Raw genomic sequence first — 18,132 nt, forward strand, 5'->3', positions numbered from 1 at the left:
GACCTCAGTATGGGGACATAAATCCCACCCGAGACCTCAGTATGGGGACATAAATCCCACGCGAGACCTCAGTATGGGGACATAAATCCCACGCGAGACCTCAGTATGGGGACATAAATCCCACGCGAGACCTCAGTATGGGGACATAAATCCCAGCCGAGACCTCAGTATGGGGACATAAATCCCACCCGAGACCTCAGTATGGGGACATAATCCCACCCGAGACCTCAGTATGGGGACATAATCCCACCCGAGACCTCAGTATGGGGATATAATCTCACCCGAGACCTCAGTATGGGGACATAATGTCACCCGAGACCTCAGTATGGGGACATAATCCCACCCGAGACCTCAGTATGGGGACATAATCCCACCCGAGACCTCAGTATGGGGACATAATCCCACCCGAGACCTCAGTATGGGGACATAATCCCACCCGAGACCTCAGTATGGGGACATAAACCCCACCCCAGACCTCAGTATGGGGACATAAACCCCACCCCAGACCTCAGTATGGGGACATAAATCCCACCCCAGACCTCAGTATGGGGACATAAATCCCACCCGAGACCTCAGTATGGGGACATAATCCCACCCGAGACCTCAGTATGGGGACATAATCCCACCCGAGACCTCAGTATGGGGACATAATCCCACCCGAGACCTCAGTATGGGGACATAATCCCACCCGAGACCTCAGTATGGGGACATATATCCCACCCGAGACCTCAGTATGGGGACATATATCCCACCCGAGACCTCAGTATGGGGACATAAATCCCACCCGAGACCTCAGTATGGGGACATAAATCCCACCCGAGACCTCAGTATGGGGACATAAATCCCACCCGAGACCTCAGTATGGGGACATAAATCCCACCCGAGACCTCAGTATGGGGACATAATCCCACCCGAGACCTCAGTATGGGGATATAATCCCACCCGAGACCTCAGTATGGGGACATAAATCCCACCCGAGACCTCAGTATGGGGACATAAATCCCACCCGAGACCTCAGTATGGGGACATAAATCCCACCCGAGACCTCAGTATGGGGACATAAATCCCACCCGAGACCTCAGTATGGGGACATAAATCCCACCCGAGACCTCAGTATGGGGACATAAATCCCACCCGAGACCTCAGTATGGGGACATAAATCCCACCCGAGACCTCAGTATGGGGACATAAATCCCACCCGAGACCTCAGTATGGGGACATAATCCCACCCGAGACCTCAGTATGGGGATATAATCCCACCCGAGACCTCAGTATGGGGACATAAATCCCACCCGAGACCTCAGTATGGGGACATAAATCCCACGCGAGACCTCAGTATGGGGACATAAATCCCACGCGAGACCTCAGTATGGGGACATAAATCCCACGCGAGACCTCAGTATGGGGACATAAATCCCAGCCGAGACCTCAGTATGGGGACATAAATCCCACCCGAGACCTCAGTATGGGGACATAATCCCACCCGAGACCTCAGTATGGGGACATAATCCCACCCGAGACCTCAGTATGGGGATATAATCCCACCCGAGACCTCAGTATGGGGACATAATGTCACCCGAGACCTCAGTATGGGGACATAATCCCACCCGAGACCTCAGTATGGGGACATAATCCCACCCGAGACCTCAGTATGGGGACATAATCCCACCCGAGACCTCAGTATGGGGACATAATCCCACCCGAGACCTCAGTATGGGGACATAAACCCCACCCCAGACCTCAGTATGGGGACATAAACCCCACCCCAGACCTCAGTATGGGGACATAAATCCCACCCCAGACCTCAGTATGGGGACATAAATCCCACCCGAGACCTCAGTATGGGGACATAATCCCACCCGAGACCTCAGTATGGGGACATAATCCCACCCGAGACCTCAGTATGGGGACATAATCCCACCCGAGACCTCAGTATGGGGACATAAATCCCACCCGAGACCTCAGTATAGGGATATAATCTCACATAAAAGCTGAAAACCTTACCTGTATACAGGATATAATCTCACCTGAGATCTCAGTACAGGATATAATCCCTTTTGAATACATGTAGACTGTAAAAGATAAAAACCTCAGCGCTCCAGTGATATTAAATGAAGAATTCGAAGGATTTACTCCGCAGGGCTGCCTTGTCCTCGGCACCCCTAATCCCAGAAGGCGTGTAGTTAAATTAAAGGTGCAGGAGATGTTCCAGTTCCACAGCAACAATCATTTATTAATGCAACGCGTTTCGTCTTTTTGCCTAACAGCTGATTGGATTCTTCATGTAATATCACTGGAGCGCTGAGGTTTTTCATGCCATGCAGTCTACATAATTAGTGTTCTCCGGCATGTATACGCCCAGTCAGCTCATGACTCCTGATGGGATGTCCATAATACCACGATTACCCAGCTGATCTGTTGGCAGTTCCAATCGCTTGGCTCCATTGCAGCGCTGCCTTTACAATCTTGTCATTTGAATACTTGATAATTTCACCTAAATACGTCCTCCTGCATATTCTGCGGCGGGATTTCCACCCGTGCCCGCTGCCATAGGATTGCATCAGATAACCTCACTAGTGACGGGCCGGCTCCTCTCTGCGCACGCACTGGCTGGGCGGCAGCCGCCACATCGTGCAGAGAGAAGACGCCAGGAGCGGGTGAGCCGGAGGGCTGTGCAGGGGCACAGGTCCGCACCCCGCTGTGAGAATTCTCGCAGCGGGATCCGAGCCGGCCGTCTGCAGGCGGCCTACATTACATAATATCACCTGAATACAGGATATAATCTCACCTGAGACCTCGGCACACTCCTTGCTATTCATTGTAAATAGCGGGACATCTCGGGGGAGGAGAAGACACGTTACACCGCGGAGCGTCCGGATTTGCTGTTCTCTACAATACAAAAATAGGGAGAGGATAAGTTATTGGGAAGGTAGGCGATGGCACTTTAGTCTTCCCGTGCAAATCGCGACAGGCGCCTCTACGAGAACGTAAAGCAGTCATGTGTCAAGAGAGGCGATGGCGACACCGTAGGAGGGTAGAGTAGGTGTATAACTCCCAGCATGCATCTGTACATGAAATGAGTAGCCTGTGGTATGCTCATGATCCTGAGATGTGCAAGACGACCCATCATTTGGGGTGCTGACCCCCCATTACTCAGAGTTGAGATTACTTTAATAGTCTCCCCCTTCATTCTCTCCCGCACTTCCTCACTTGTCAGAACAGACCCTATTTCAGACCCTCCACCCCACTTACCTAACAGTCACAACAGGGCGCCCGACATCCTCAGGGGACAAAGCAAGTACATTTTCCCACTCCCAGAGCAGTTCATACCTGGCCTAATGGTCCGCATCCCAGCAGTCATAGGAGGCTCAGCCAATTACAGACAGCGCTTAGCTATTCATTCATGACAGCTGTGAATGAATAGCTAAGAGCTGGCTGTAATTGGCTGAGCGCTCAGCCAATCAGCACAGCCCTTTCAGGAGGCGGGGATTTTTAAATCTCCGCCTGCTTAAAGTGCTGGACAGCAGTGCAGGGGAGCCAGCCGGAGCAGGCGTCTGACGATATTCCAGCATTTTTCTTGCGCTGCGAGGCGAGTGTTTTCACTTGCTCTCGCAGTGCAAGAGAGAATAAAACGCCAGTGAGTGTCCACCCTTAATACATGAACTAGGCCCCGCATTGTAAGGAACTAACCCCAGACCTGTTCTACATGTTTATCACGTGTAAGTAAGGGAATGTTTGCTGTAACCACAAATGATACCAATCTGTCTGTCTTTGTAGGAGCCTGCCATGTACATATCTCTTGTCTAGGAGGTGGACCTTGTCTGATTGGATCTGATCACTCTGTACGAACTGGCCAATTCTAGAGTCTGATAACATCTTTGTTTTATAAGGATACAGAGCTTGGGTATGACTAAGTTATAGTGTATGAAGCAGGACCCTAATGGTAGTGCAGATCGAGGCCTCGTGTACCTGTAGGACGACCATCTCCTACAGTGTTGGTCCAGGACACCTGTCTGCGCTGCACTGCGGCTCCTCCAGTGACCTCCGGGCAGACGTGTATACGGTCGGCTCCTACTAACGGACGTCCCTGTAAGTCATCTGTATGGTGAGGTGTGTTTGTGTCTTATCACTCGCCGGAGGTATGTTACCTGCAGAGAAGTATGTAAACATTTACGCCATATCACCTACTTTTAGGTCCGTTTGTGTCATTTTTATCATTGATTCGTTTACATTAATACATTGGGTTGCATCCACCCCCTTGTCCTTCTTTAAAGCCAAATCTGAACTTGTGGCCCTTCCAGTCGTAAAACATAAATGGCGCTGTGAACAGGAGCCGCAGAAGGTTCAGCGGTTGATATTTAGCACAATTCCGATAATCTGGAATTTTAAGATCTGTTTTATAATCCATAAAAATAGTGTGATATTGGATAAAACATGTCCAAGAAAAAGAGGGCAGTGAATAGAGATGAGCGAACATACTCCTCTAGGGCGATTCCACAATCGAGCATCGCTTTTTTTGAGTAACTGCCTACTCGGGCGAAAAGATTCGGGGGGCGCCGGGGGTAAGCGGGGGGTTGCAGAGGGGGCGTGGGGGGGGAGGGGGAGAGTTTTGGCCATAGCTGAAGCAGGGGTTAAATGGGACCCCGATAAATGGGATGGATTCTAGCAGTAGTGAAGAGGATGATGAGGGTTGTAGTGAACAAAGAGGAGTAGATTCCTTATCTGTTGAGGCTAAACCAGCTGTTGGGAGAAAACAGGAAAATACTCATGATAATGGTTAAATAGCGATTAAATTTACTGACACAAAAGAGGATTGTTCTCAGCAAGAAATAACTGATCTTATTGGTAGATTTCAGCAGAAGTCAGGAGAAAGCTGAATAGCCTGGATGGTAGGTCTGTATGATCCGGGAGCGTCAGGGGTTAACTTGGGTGCACAGGATGTGAAGAAGTTTATCACCCTTAGTCAAGAACCAAATGTCCCAACAGCATTCCGTGATTATACTGAGCAAGAAGGGTTAACAAATGTGTTCGGGCCCATTTACACTGGACGATTATCAGAAAACCCCCCCCCGCTAATTGGCGATCGTCTTAGTGATAATCGGTGCGTGTAAATGGGCGTGCGGCACCCGCTTTTCGGGCACTTTTAGCTGATGGTTAAAATCAAGCTAACCTAAAAATCATTGTTCACTTTTATCAGCAGTTCTCTATGGGGAGTGCTGATAGCATTGTTTCCCATGGAGAACAAAGGATCTGAGCGCAGATTATAGGGCTATTAACTGCATTCAGGGAAGGCTTCATTTGCATACCTAATTGGTATCTAAGTAGCTGAGTAGCTACTTAGATACCAATTACTACTTTATGGAAAATGGTCGCTCAGACTGTGGCTGGAGCGATCATCTGCTGGGGTAAATGGGCCTTCAGCTGCAGCAGCCCGGGGGTGTAAGGAGAAATACCCCAGGGCAGCCGATTGGCCTCTGATGATAGACAGCGCTTTACGGTAAGAGATTGTATTCAGCGGATTACAGAGGAGATGATGACCACAGCGATCGTTGTGGGAGATACAGATGCCTGTCCGGTGGGTGTGAGGAATAACGTTACTAGGCGTGCCCCGCCAGCGTACAAGTCTGTTATTAGGGCTTTATTGGTGAACCAGACAGGACAGGAAACAGGAGCCGTCCTGGAGGGGGTCAGACAATTGGGAGATTTGGGCCGCCTGCAAACGGGCGGATATCCCGCAGGATTTCCGCCACTGGAAGCCTGCATAGGATTGCGTTAACATATGCAATCCTATGCAGACGGCCGCGGTTTGGCGGCGCGAAATCTCGTGCGGCAAACAAACCGTGGCATGCTCTATTTCTGTGCAGGGCTCGTCACTCACCCGCCGCCATCTTCGGTCCACACATGCGCCGGCTGCCCAGCAGCCGGCACATGAAAGAGCCGGGGCCGCGGGTGAGTACGCGCTGCTCTCTGCAGGCGCTCGGGTCGGGTCCCGCGGTGAGAATTCTCACTGCCGGGTCTGACCCGGTTCTCTGCAGGCGGCCTTGGGAGAATGGGGTCCCCAGCAATATTCTAACAGGGAAAGAGGAGATAAGGAACAGAGTAGTAATGGTAAGAATCGGGTTTCCAGAAAAGAAATGGTTGTTGCATTATTGGAAGACGGGACCATGGGAGATACAATAGATGGTGTAAGTACAGGAGACGTGTGGGGGTGTACCAGGAAAGGGGGCGGAATAAGAAACAGGGGTCCCAAAATAAATGGGTAATGATGCAGAAATCCCACAGCAGGGGTGTAGTGAGTCACGTGGCGCCCCTCCTTCCATGTCGCCGGAACAGCCCCCTGCAGCGAGGTTAGAGGATTTATGTTCAGGGGTAAGATCATTGGTGAAAGAGTTAAAACAGGAAAAAGAGGAGGAGCCACAGCAAGATGGGAATCCGAATCCTAATAAGAGAACCGGGGTGACTCAAGATAGAGCGAGCAGGAAGACATGTTCCCAGCTTTATTAAGGAGGAAATAGATGAGATGTGGAGAATGTATGAGACAATGGGGTTATACGACCCGGGGGAGAGTTCAGGAGACCCGATAGACCTCCAAATGCCCCAATGTGGACGGACTAGAAGGACCGCGATAACCTGTTCTGTAATGCGCGATACGTCTCACGGTGTTTGTTTTTCCTTTTCCCGAACAGGAGAATCATTGCGGCCGGGAACACTGGGATGAGGACAGGCCGGCTGACAGCTTTGGGCTGAAATAGAAAGGTTTTGTAGATTTGTTCTAATGATTGGTCGTCACGGACACAGAGATCACCGCACAATAGATAGAATTGGTAGCTTTGTAAAACCAACCACACAACTACCCATTTAGACCGGGTTTGGTTTGTTTTTTCATTTCTTGAGCTCCAGTCCACGTGGAGTTCAGAAGAACTTGTGTGTTGTAGAAACAGATTGTCTTAGGCCGCCTGCAGACGGGCATTCTCACCGTGGGACCCGACCCGAGCGCCTGCAGAGAGCAGCATGTACTCACCCGCGCCCCACAGCTCCGGATCTTTCATGTGCCCAGCAGCCGGCGCATGCGCAGACCGGAGCCGGCGGCGGGTGAGTGACGTCTCTGCAAGCCCGCACAGAAATAGGGCATGCTGCGGTCTGTTTGCCGCGCAAAATTTCGCGCGGCCAAACCGCAACCGTCTGCATAGGATTGCATTTGTTAACACAATCCTATGCATGTTTATGGATCCTGACAGGTTTGCAGATACACCGGAGAAAATGCAGGGTACAATACAAATGTGGGTTTATGAAATATATGCTTATTTGTGTAGATTCCCCTGCCTTATTAGCCTTCCCCTGCCTCCTCTCCCCAGCAGGAGCGGCAGGCCGGCCTTCCCCTGCCTCCTCTCCCCAGCAGGAGCAGCAGGCCGGCCTTCCCCTGCCTCCTCTCCCCAGCAGGAGCGGCAGGCCGGCCTTCCCCTACTTCCTCTCCCCAGCAGGAGCGGCAGGCCGGCCTTCCCCTGCCTCCTCTCCCCAGCAGGAGCGGCAGGCCGGCCTTCCCCTGCCTTCTCTCCCCAGTAGGAGCGGCAGGCCGGCCTTCCCCTGCCTTCTCTCCCCAGTAGGAGCGGCAGGCTGGCCTTCTCCTGCCTCCTCTCCCCAGCAGGAGCGGCAGGCCGGCCTTCCCCTGCCTCCTCTCCCCAGCCTCCTCTCCCCAGTACGAGCGGCAGGCCGGCCTTCCCCTGCCTCCTCTCCCCAGTACGAGCGGCAGGCCGACCTTCCCCTGCCTCCTCTCCCCAGCAGGAGCGGCAGGCCGGCCTTCCCCTGCCTCCTCTCCCCAGTACGAGAGGCAGGCCGACCTTCCCCTGCCTCCTCTCCCCAGCAGGAGCGGCAGGCCGGCCTTCCCCTGCCTCCTCTCCCCAGCAGGAGCGGCAGGCTGGCCTTCTCCTGCCTCCTCTCCCCAGCTGGAGCAGCAGGTCACCTTCTCCAAAGCGGGACCTAAAACACAATCCTCACAAATCATGGCATGCTCCCACCACTAGTATCTGGAATCCCTACACCTTTTTACCAGTAGTCACAAAACAACCAATTTCTTTAATAAGCCTAGTCACATAAAGTAGCCAGGTTCACCAGAAGTCATAGAAGACCCTCCAACTTCCCCAGTACTCAGAAAGCAGACCACCTCATTTCCCCAGTAGTCACAGTAAGCCTCCCACCACTGTCCCTGAGTCACAGCGCATATATAACAGCAGTGTATACAGTAGATATATATATATAGTAAGCAGGTAAAGGGTGAGGTTGTGGGTGGAGTATACCTCCCTCCCAGGCTCTTAGCCTGGACAGGGTGGAGATCCAGTCCACAGCTTTACCCTGGCTCTCAACTCAGCTGTAGGCACTGACCCCGTTACTGGGGCATAAAAGGCTGCAGCTCCAGGGAGTCAGTGTCTGTCAAGCTGAGGAGGGAGCAACACCTCTCTGTGTGGACCTGAGCACCCTGCGTGGTGCCCCTGTGATTTTGAGGACTTCTCTATTTTGCTTTGGCTTTGTTTGGACTTGACTTTACTTTAAAATAGAATTGAGGAAGTTTTATTCACCTGCTGATCCAGTGTGTTACTGCCGCCCCACCCCCCGGAGGACTTTCTGAATATCTATATGTATACAGTGGGGACAGCAGGTGTATATATATGACAGCAGTGTATACAGTGGGGACAGGGGGTGTATATATATGACAGCAGTGTATACAGTGAAGTCAGGAAATGTGTATATATATGACAGCAGTGTATATATGGGACAGGAGATATATATATATATATATATATATAATATGGCAGCAGTGTATACAGTGGAGACGGAGTACATGTATATATCGGCAGTATATACATTGCGAACAGGAGGTGTATATGTATGACAGCATTGTATACAGTGGGGACAGTAGGTGTATATATATGACAGCAGTGTATACAGTGGGGACAGGGGGTGTATATAAATGACAGCAGTGTATACAGTGGGGACAGGAGGGGTGTATATAAATGACAGCAGTGTATACAGTGGGGACAGGAGGGGTGTATATAAATGACAGCAGTGTATACAGTGGGGACAGGAGGTGTGTGTATATATGACAGCAGTGTATACAGTGGGGACAGGAGGAGTATATATATGACAGCAGTGTATACAGTGGGGACAGGAGGAGTATATATATGACAGCAGTGTATACAGTGGGGACAGGAGGTGTGTATATATATGACAGCAGTGTATACAGTGGGGACAGGAGGTGTGTATATATATGACAGCAGTGTATACAGTGGGGACAGGAGGTGTGTATATATATATGACAGCAGTGTATACAGTGGGGACAGGAGGTGTGTATATATATGACAGCAGTGTATACAGTGGGGACAGGAGGTGTGTATATATATGACAGCAGTGTATACAGTGGGGACAGGAGGTGTGTATATATATGACAGCAGTGTATACAGTGGGGACAGGAGGTGTGTATATATATGACAGCAGTGTATACAGTGGGGACAGGAGGTGTGTATATATATGACAGCAGTGTATACAGTGGGGACAGGAGGTGTGTATATATATGACAGCAGTGTATACAGTGGGGACAGGAGGTGTATATATATGACAGCAGTGTATACAGTGGGGACAGGGGGTGTATATATATGACAGCAGTATATACAGTGGGGACAGGAGGTGTATATATATGACAGCAGTGTATACAGTGGGGACAGGAGGTGTATATATATGACAGCAGTGTATACAGTGGGGACAGGAGGTGTATATATATGACAGCAGTGTATACAGTGGGGACAGGAGGTGTATATATATGACAGCAGTGTATACAGTGGGGACAGGAGGTGTATATATATGACAGCAGTGTATACAGTGGGGACAGGAGGTGTATATATATGACAGCAGTGTATACAGTGGGGACAGGAGGAGTATATATATATGACAGCAGTGTATACAGTGGGGACAGGAGGTGTGTATATATGACAGCAGTGTATACAGTGGGGACAGGAGGAGTATATATATGGCAGCAGTGTATACAGTCGGACAGGGGGTGTATATATATTACAGCAGTGTATACAGTGGGACAGGAGGTGTATATATATGACAGCAGTGTATACAGTGGGGACAGGGGGTGTATATATATGACAGCAGTGTATACAGTGGGGACAGGAGGTGTATATATTAATGGCAGCAGTGTATACAGTGGGACAGGGGGTGTATATATATGACAGCAGTGTATACAGTGGGGACAGGAGGTGTATATATATGACAGCAGTGTATACAGTGGGACAGGAGGTGTGTGTGTGTGTATATATATATAACAGCAGTGTATATAGTGGGGACAGGAGGTGTATATATATGACAGCAGTGCATACAGTGGGACAGGAGGTATATATATATGACAGCAGTGTATACAGTGGGGACAGGGGGTATATATATATAACAGCAGTGTATATAGTGGGGACAGGAGGTGCATATATATGACAGCAGTGTATACAGTGGGACAGGAGGTATATATATATGACAGTTGTGTATACAGAGGAGACAGGAGGTGTGTGTGTGTGTGTGTATATATATATATATATATCAGCAGTGTATTCAGTGGTACAGGTGTGTGTGTGTGTGTGTGTGTATATATGTATATATATATATATATATAATATATATATATATATATATATATATATATATATATATATATATATATATATATGACAGCAGTGTATACAGTGGGACAGGAGGTATATATATATGACAGCAGTGTATACAGTGGGACAGGAGGTATATATATATGACAGCAGTGTATACAGTGGGACAGGAGGTGTGTATATATATGACAGTGTATACAGTGGGGACAGGAGGTGTATATATATATGACAGCAGTGTATACAGTGGGACGGGGTGTATATATATATATATATGACAGTGTATACAGTGGGGACAGGAGGTGTATATATATGACAGCAGTGTATACAGTAGGGACAGGGGGTGTATTTATATGACAGCAGTGTATACAGTAGGGACAGGGGGTGTATATATATGACAGCAGTGTGTACAGTGGGGACAGGGGGTGTATATATGACAGCAGTGTATACAGTAGGGACAGGAGGTGTATATATATATAACAGCAGTGTATACAGTGGGGACAGGAGGTGTGTATATATATGACAGCTGTGTATACAGTGGGGACAGGAGGTACACATATATGACAGCAGTGTATACAGTGGGGACAGGAGGTGTATATATATGACAGCAGTGTATACAGTGGGGACAGGGGGTGTATATAAATGACAGCAGTGTATACAGTGGGGACAGGAGGTGTGTATATATGACAGCAGTGTATACAGTGGGGACAGGAGGAGTGTATATATATATATATTATATATATATATATATATATATATATATACATACACTCCTCCTGTCCCCACTGTATACACTGCTGTCATATATATACACACCTCCTGTCCCCACTGTATACACTGCTGTCATATATATATATATATATATATATATATATATATATATATATATATATATATTATATAATATATATATATATTATATAATATATATATAGACAGCAGTGTATACAGTGGGGACAGGAGGTGTGTATATATATGACAGCAATGTATACAGTGGGGACAGGAGGTGTATATATATGACAGCAGTGTATACAGTGGGGACAGGAGGAGTATATATATATGACAGCAGTGTATACAGTGGGGACAGGAGGTGTGTATATATATGACAGCAGTGTATACAGTGGGGACAGGATGTGTATATATATGACAGCAGTGTATACAGTGGGGACAGGAGGTGTATATATATGACAGCAGTGTATACAGTGGGGAAAGGAGGAGTATATATATATATATGACAGCAGTGTATACAGTGGGGAAAGGAGGAGTATATATATATGACAGCAGTGTATACAGTGGGGACAGGAGGAGTATATATATATGACAGCAGTGTATACAGTGGGGACAGGAGGTGTGTATATATATGACAGCAGTGTATACAGTGGGGACAGGGGGTGTATATATATGACAGCAGTGTATACAGTGGGGACAGGAGGTGTATATATATGACAGCAGTGTATACAGTGCGGACAGGAGGTGTATATATATGACAGCAGTGTATACAGTGGGGACAGGAGGTGTGTATATGTATATGACAGCAGTGTATACAGTGGGGACAGGAGGTGTGTATATATATATGACAGCAGTGTATACAGTGGGGACAGGAGGTGTATATATATGACAGCAGTGCATACAGTGCAGACAGGAGGTGTGTGTATATATATATATGACAGCAGTGTATACAGTGGTACAGGGGGTGTATATATATATATGACAGCAGAGTATACAGTGGTACAGGGGGGGTATATATATGACAGCAGTGCATACAGTAGGGACAGGAGGTGTGTGTGTGTATATATATATATATATATATATATATATATATATGACAGCAGTGCATACAGTAAGGACAGGAGTTGTGTGTGTATATATATATGACAGCAGTGCATACAGTGGGGACAGGAGGTGTATATATATGACAGCAGTGTATACAGTGCGGACAGGAGGTGTGTGTGTATATATATATGACAGCAGTGTATACAGTGGGCACAGGAGGTGTGTATATATATGACAGCAGTGTATACAGTGGGCACAGGAGGTGTATATATATATATGACAGCAGTGTAAACAGTGGGGACAGGAGGTGTAAATATATATGACAGCAGTGTATACAGTGGGGACAGGAGGTGTATATATGACAGCAGTGTATACAGTGGGGACAGGAGGTGTGTATATATATGACAGCAGTGCATACAGTGGGGACAGGAGGTGTATATATATATGACAGCAGTGTATACAGTGGGGACAGGAGGTGTATATATATGACAGCAGTGTATACAGTGGGGACAGGAGGTGTGTATATATATATATATATGACAGCAGTGTATACAGTGGGGACAGGGGGTGTGTATATATATGACAGCAGTGTATACAGTGGGGACAGGGGGTGTGTGTATATATATATATAAGACAGCAGTGTATACAGTGGGGACAGGAGGAGTATATATATATGGCAGCAGTGTATACAGTGGGGACAGGGGGTGTGTATATATATCGCAGCAGTGTATACTGTGGGGACAGGAGGTGTATATATATGACAGCAGTGTATACAGTGGGGACAGGAGGTGTATATATATATATGACAGCAGTGTATACAGTGGGGACAGGAGGTGTATATATATATATGACAGCAGTGTATACAGTGGGGACAGGAGGTGTATATATATGACAGCAGTGTATAGAGTGGGGTCAGGGGGTGTATATATATGACAGCTGTGTATACAGTGGGGACAGGAGGTGTATATATATGACAGCAGTGTATACAGTGGGGACAGGGGGTGTATATATATGACAGCAGTGTATACAGTGGGGACAGGGGGTGTATATATATGACAGCAGTGTATACAGTGGGGACAGGGGGTGTATATATATGACAGCAGTGTATACAGTGGGGACAGGGGGTGTATATATATGACAGCAGTGTATACAGTGGGGACAGGAGGTGTGTATATATGACAGCAGTGTATACAGTGGGGACAGGAGGTGTGTGTGTGTGTATATATATATATATATATATATATATATGACAGCAGTGTATACAGTGGGGACAGGAGGTGTATATATATGACAGCAGTGTATACAGTGGGGACAGGAGGTGTATATATATATGACAGCAGTGTATACAGTGGGGACAGGAGGTGTATATATATGACAGCAGTGTATACAGTGGGGACAGGAGGTGTATATATATGACAGCAGTGTATACAGTGGGGACAGGAGGTGTATATATATGACAGCAGTGTATACAGTAGGGACAGGGGGTGTATATATATATGACAGCTGTGTATACAGTGGGGACAGGAGGTGTATATATAGGACAGCAGTGTATACAGTGGGGACAGGGGGTGTATATATATATGACAGCAGTGTATACAGTGGGGACAGGAGGTGTATATATATGACAGCAGTGTATACAGTGGGGACAGGAGGTGTGTATATATGACAGCAGTGTATACAGTGGGACAGGGGGTGTATATATATATGACAGCAGTGTATACAGTAGGGACAGGGGGTGTATATATATGACAGCAGTGTATACAGTGGGACAGGGGGTGTATATATATGACAGCAGTGTATACAGTGGGGACAGGAGGTGTATATATATGACAGCAGTGTATACAGTGGGGACAGGAGGAGTATATATATGACAGCAGTGTATACAGTGGGACAGGGGGTGTATATATATGACAGCAGTGTATACAGTGGGACAGGAGGTGTATATATATGACAGCAGTGTATACAGTGGGGACAGGGGGTGTATATATATGACAGCAGTGTATACAGTGGGACAGGAGGTGTGTGTGTGTATGTATATATATATATATATATATATATATGACAGCAGTGTATACAGTGGGGACAGGAGGTGTATATATATGACAGCAGTGTATACAGTGGGGACAGGAGGTGTATATATATATGACAGCAGTGTATACAGTGGGGACAGGAGGTGTATATATATGACAGCAGTGTATACAGTGGGGACAGGAGGTGTATATATATGACAGCAGTGTATACAGTGGGGACAGGAGGTGTATATATATGACAGCAGTGTATACAGTAGGGACAGGGGGTGTGTATATATATATATATGACAGCAGTGTATACAGTGGGGACAGGAGGAGTGTATATATATATGGCAGCAGTGTATACAGTGGGGACAGGGGGTGTGTATATATATCGCAGCAGTGTATACTGTGGGGACAGGAGGTGTATATATATGACAGCAGTGTATACAGTGGGGACAGGAGGTGTATATATATATATGACAGCAGTGTATACAGTGGGGACAGGAGGTGTATATATATATATGACAGCAGTGTATACAGTGGGGACAGGAGGTGTATATATATGACAGCAGTGTATACAGTAGGGACAGGGGTGTATATATATGACAGCAGTGTATACAGTGGGGACAGGAGGTGTATATATATGACAGCAGTGTATACAGTGGGGACAGGAGGTGTATATATATGACAGCAGTGTATACAGTAGGGACAGGGGTGTATATACATGGCAGCAGTGTATAGAGTGGGGTCAGGGGGTGTATATATATGACAGCAGTGTATACAGTGGGGACAGGGGGTGTATATATATGACAGCAGTGTATACAGTGGGGACAGGGGGTGTATATATATGACAGCAGTGTATACAGTGGGGACAAGAGGTGTGTATATATGACAGCAGTGTATACAGTGGGGACAGGAGGTGTGTGTGTGTGTGTGTGTGTGTATATATATATATATATATATATATGACAGCAGTGTATACAGTGGGGACAGGAGGTGTATATATATGACAGCAGTGTATACAGTGGGGACAGGAGGTGTATATATATATGACAGCAGTGTATACAGTGGGGACAGGAGGTGTATATATATGACAGCAGTGTATACAGTGGGGACAAGAGGTGTATATATATGACAGCAGTGTATACAGTGGGGACAGGAGGTGTATATATATGACAGCAGTGTATACAGTGGGACAGGAGGTGTGTGTGTGTGTATGTATATATATATATATATATATGACAGCAGTGTATACAGTGGGGACAGGAGGTGTATATATATGACAGCAGTGTATACAGTGGGGACAGGAGGTGTATATATATATGACAGCAGTGTATACAGTGGGGACAGGAGGTGTATATATATATGACAGCAGTGTATACAGTGGGGACAGGAGGTGTATATATATGACAGCAGTGTATACAGTGGGGACAGGAGGTGTATATATATGACAGCAGTGTATACAGTGGGGACAGGAGGTGTGTATATATATATGACAGCAGTGTATACAGTGGGGACAGGAGGTGTATATATATGACAGCAGTGTATACAGTAGGGACAGGGGGTGTATATATATATGACAGCTGTGTATACAGTGGGGACAGGAGGTGTATATATATGACAGCAGTGTATACAGTGGGGACAGGGGGTGTATATATATATGACAGCAGTGTATACAGTGGGGACAGGAGGTGTATATATATGACAGCAGTGTATACAGTGGGGACAGGAGGTGTGTATATATGACAGCAGTGTATACAGTGGGACAGGGGGTGTATATATATGACAGCAGTGTATACAGTGGGGACAGGAGGTGTGTATATATATGACAGCAGTGTATACAGTGGGGACAGGAGGTGTGTATATATATGACAGCAGTGTATACAGTAGGGACAGGGGGTGTATATATATGACAGCAGTGTATACAGTGGGACAGGGGGTGTATATATATGACAGCAGTGTATACAGTGGGGACAGGAGGTGTATATATATGACAGCAGTGTATACAGTGGGGACAGGAGGAGTATATATATGACAGCAGTGTATACAGTGGGACAGGGGGTGTATATATATGACAGCAGTGTATACAGTGGGACAGGAGGTGTATATATATGACAGCAGTGTATACAGTGGGGACAGGGGGTGTATATATATGACAGCAGTGTATACAGTGGGACAGGAGGTGTATATATATGACAGCAGTGTATACAGTGGGACAGGAGGTGTATATATATGACAGCAGTGTATACAGTGGGGACAGGGGGTGTATATATATATGACAGCAGTGTATACAGTGGTACAGGGGGTGTATATATATGACAGCAGTGTATACAGTGGGGACGGGGTGTGTATATATGACAGCAGTGTATACAGTGGGGGCAAGAGGTGTATATATATGGCAGCAGTGTATACAGTGGGGACTGGAGGTGTATATATATGACAGCAGTGTATACAGTGGGGACTGGAGGTATATATATATGACAGCAGTGTATACAGTGGGGACAGGGGGGATATATATATGACAGCAGTGTATACAGTGGGGACAGGGGGTGTATATATATGACAGCAGTGTATACAGTGGGGACAGGGGGTGTATATATATGACAGCAGTGTAAACAGTGGGGACAGGGGGTGTATATATATGACAGCAGTGTAAACAGTGGGGACAGGAGGTGTATATATATGACAGCAGTGTATACAGTGGGGACAGGAGGTGTATATATATATATGACAGCAGTGTATACAGTGGGGACAGGAGGTGTGTATATATATATATGACAGCAGTGTATACAGTGGGGACAGGAGGTGTGTATATATATGACAGCAGTGTATACAGTGGGGACAGGAGGTGTATATATATGACAGCAGTGTATACAGTGGTACAGGGGGTGTATATATATGACAGCAGTGTATACAGTGGGGACAGGAGGTGTATATATATGACAGCAGTGTATACAGTGGGGACAGGGGGTGTATATATATGACAGCAGTGTATACAGTGGGGACAGGGGGTGTATATATATGACAGCAGTGTATACAGTGGGGACAGGGGGTGTATATATATGACAGCAGTGTATACAGTGGGGACAGGGGGTGTATATATATATGACAGCAGTGTATACAGTGGGGACAGGAGGTGTATATATATGACAGCAGTGTATACAGTGGGGACAGGGGGTGTATGTATGTGACAGCAGTGTATAGAGTGGGGACAGGAGGTGTATATATATATATATATATGACAGCAGTGTATACAGTGGGGACAGGGGGTGTATATATATGACAGCAGTGTATATAGTGGGGACAGGAGGAGTATATATATGGCAGCAGTGTATAGAGTGGGGTCAGGGGGTGTATATATATGACAGCAGTGTATACAGTGGGGACAGGGGGTGTATATATATGACAGCAGTGTATATAGTGGGGACAGGAGGAGTATATATATGGCAGCAGTGTATAGAGTGGGGTCAGGGGTGTATATATATGACAGCAGTGTATACAGTGGGGACAGGAGGTGTGTATATATATATGACAGCAGTGTATACAGTGGGGACAGGAGGTGTGTATATATATATATGACAGCAGTGTATACAGTGGGGACAGGGGGTGTATATATATGACAGCAGTGTATATAGTGGGGACAGGAGGAGTATATATATATATGGCAGCAGTGTATACAGTGGGGACAGGAGGAGTATATATAT

At 46.8% G+C, this 18,132-nt stretch overlaps 1 protein-coding gene and 1 long non-coding RNA gene across 5 annotated transcripts in view; one reads left to right on the forward strand and one right to left on the reverse strand.

Annotated features, from left to right (window-relative positions):
* CAMTA2 (calmodulin binding transcription activator 2) overlaps positions 1 to 18,132 on the reverse strand; it is a 107,718-nt gene that overhangs the window by 84,462 nt on the left and 5,124 nt on the right. For 3 of the 4 annotated variants that reach the window (XM_066593905.1, XM_066593904.1, XM_066593902.1), the window contains exon 2: positions 2,789 to 2,889. In XM_066593905.1, coding sequence (XP_066450002.1) covers positions 2,789 to 2,819 — 31 coding nt within the window. In that variant the 5' untranslated portion in view covers positions 2,820 to 2,889. Of the gene's footprint in view, positions 1 to 2,788; positions 2,890 to 3,969; positions 4,149 to 18,132 lie in introns of all 4 variants that reach the window. The other variant, XM_066593903.1, reaches the window with a different exon arrangement.
* LOC136613075 (uncharacterized) overlaps positions 3,953 to 18,132 on the forward strand; it is a 56,044-nt gene continuing 41,864 nt past the window's right edge. The window contains exon 1 of the long non-coding RNA XR_010790441.1: positions 3,953 to 4,089. This is a non-coding gene — a long non-coding RNA (uncharacterized lncRNA). The remainder of the gene's footprint in view (positions 4,090 to 18,132) is intronic.

Source organism: Eleutherodactylus coqui, chromosome 2 (genome assembly GCF_035609145.1).
Source record: "Eleutherodactylus coqui strain aEleCoq1 chromosome 2, aEleCoq1.hap1, whole genome shotgun sequence".
In the NCBI taxonomy this organism is placed as follows: domain Eukaryota; kingdom Metazoa; phylum Chordata; class Amphibia; order Anura; family Eleutherodactylidae; genus Eleutherodactylus; species Eleutherodactylus coqui.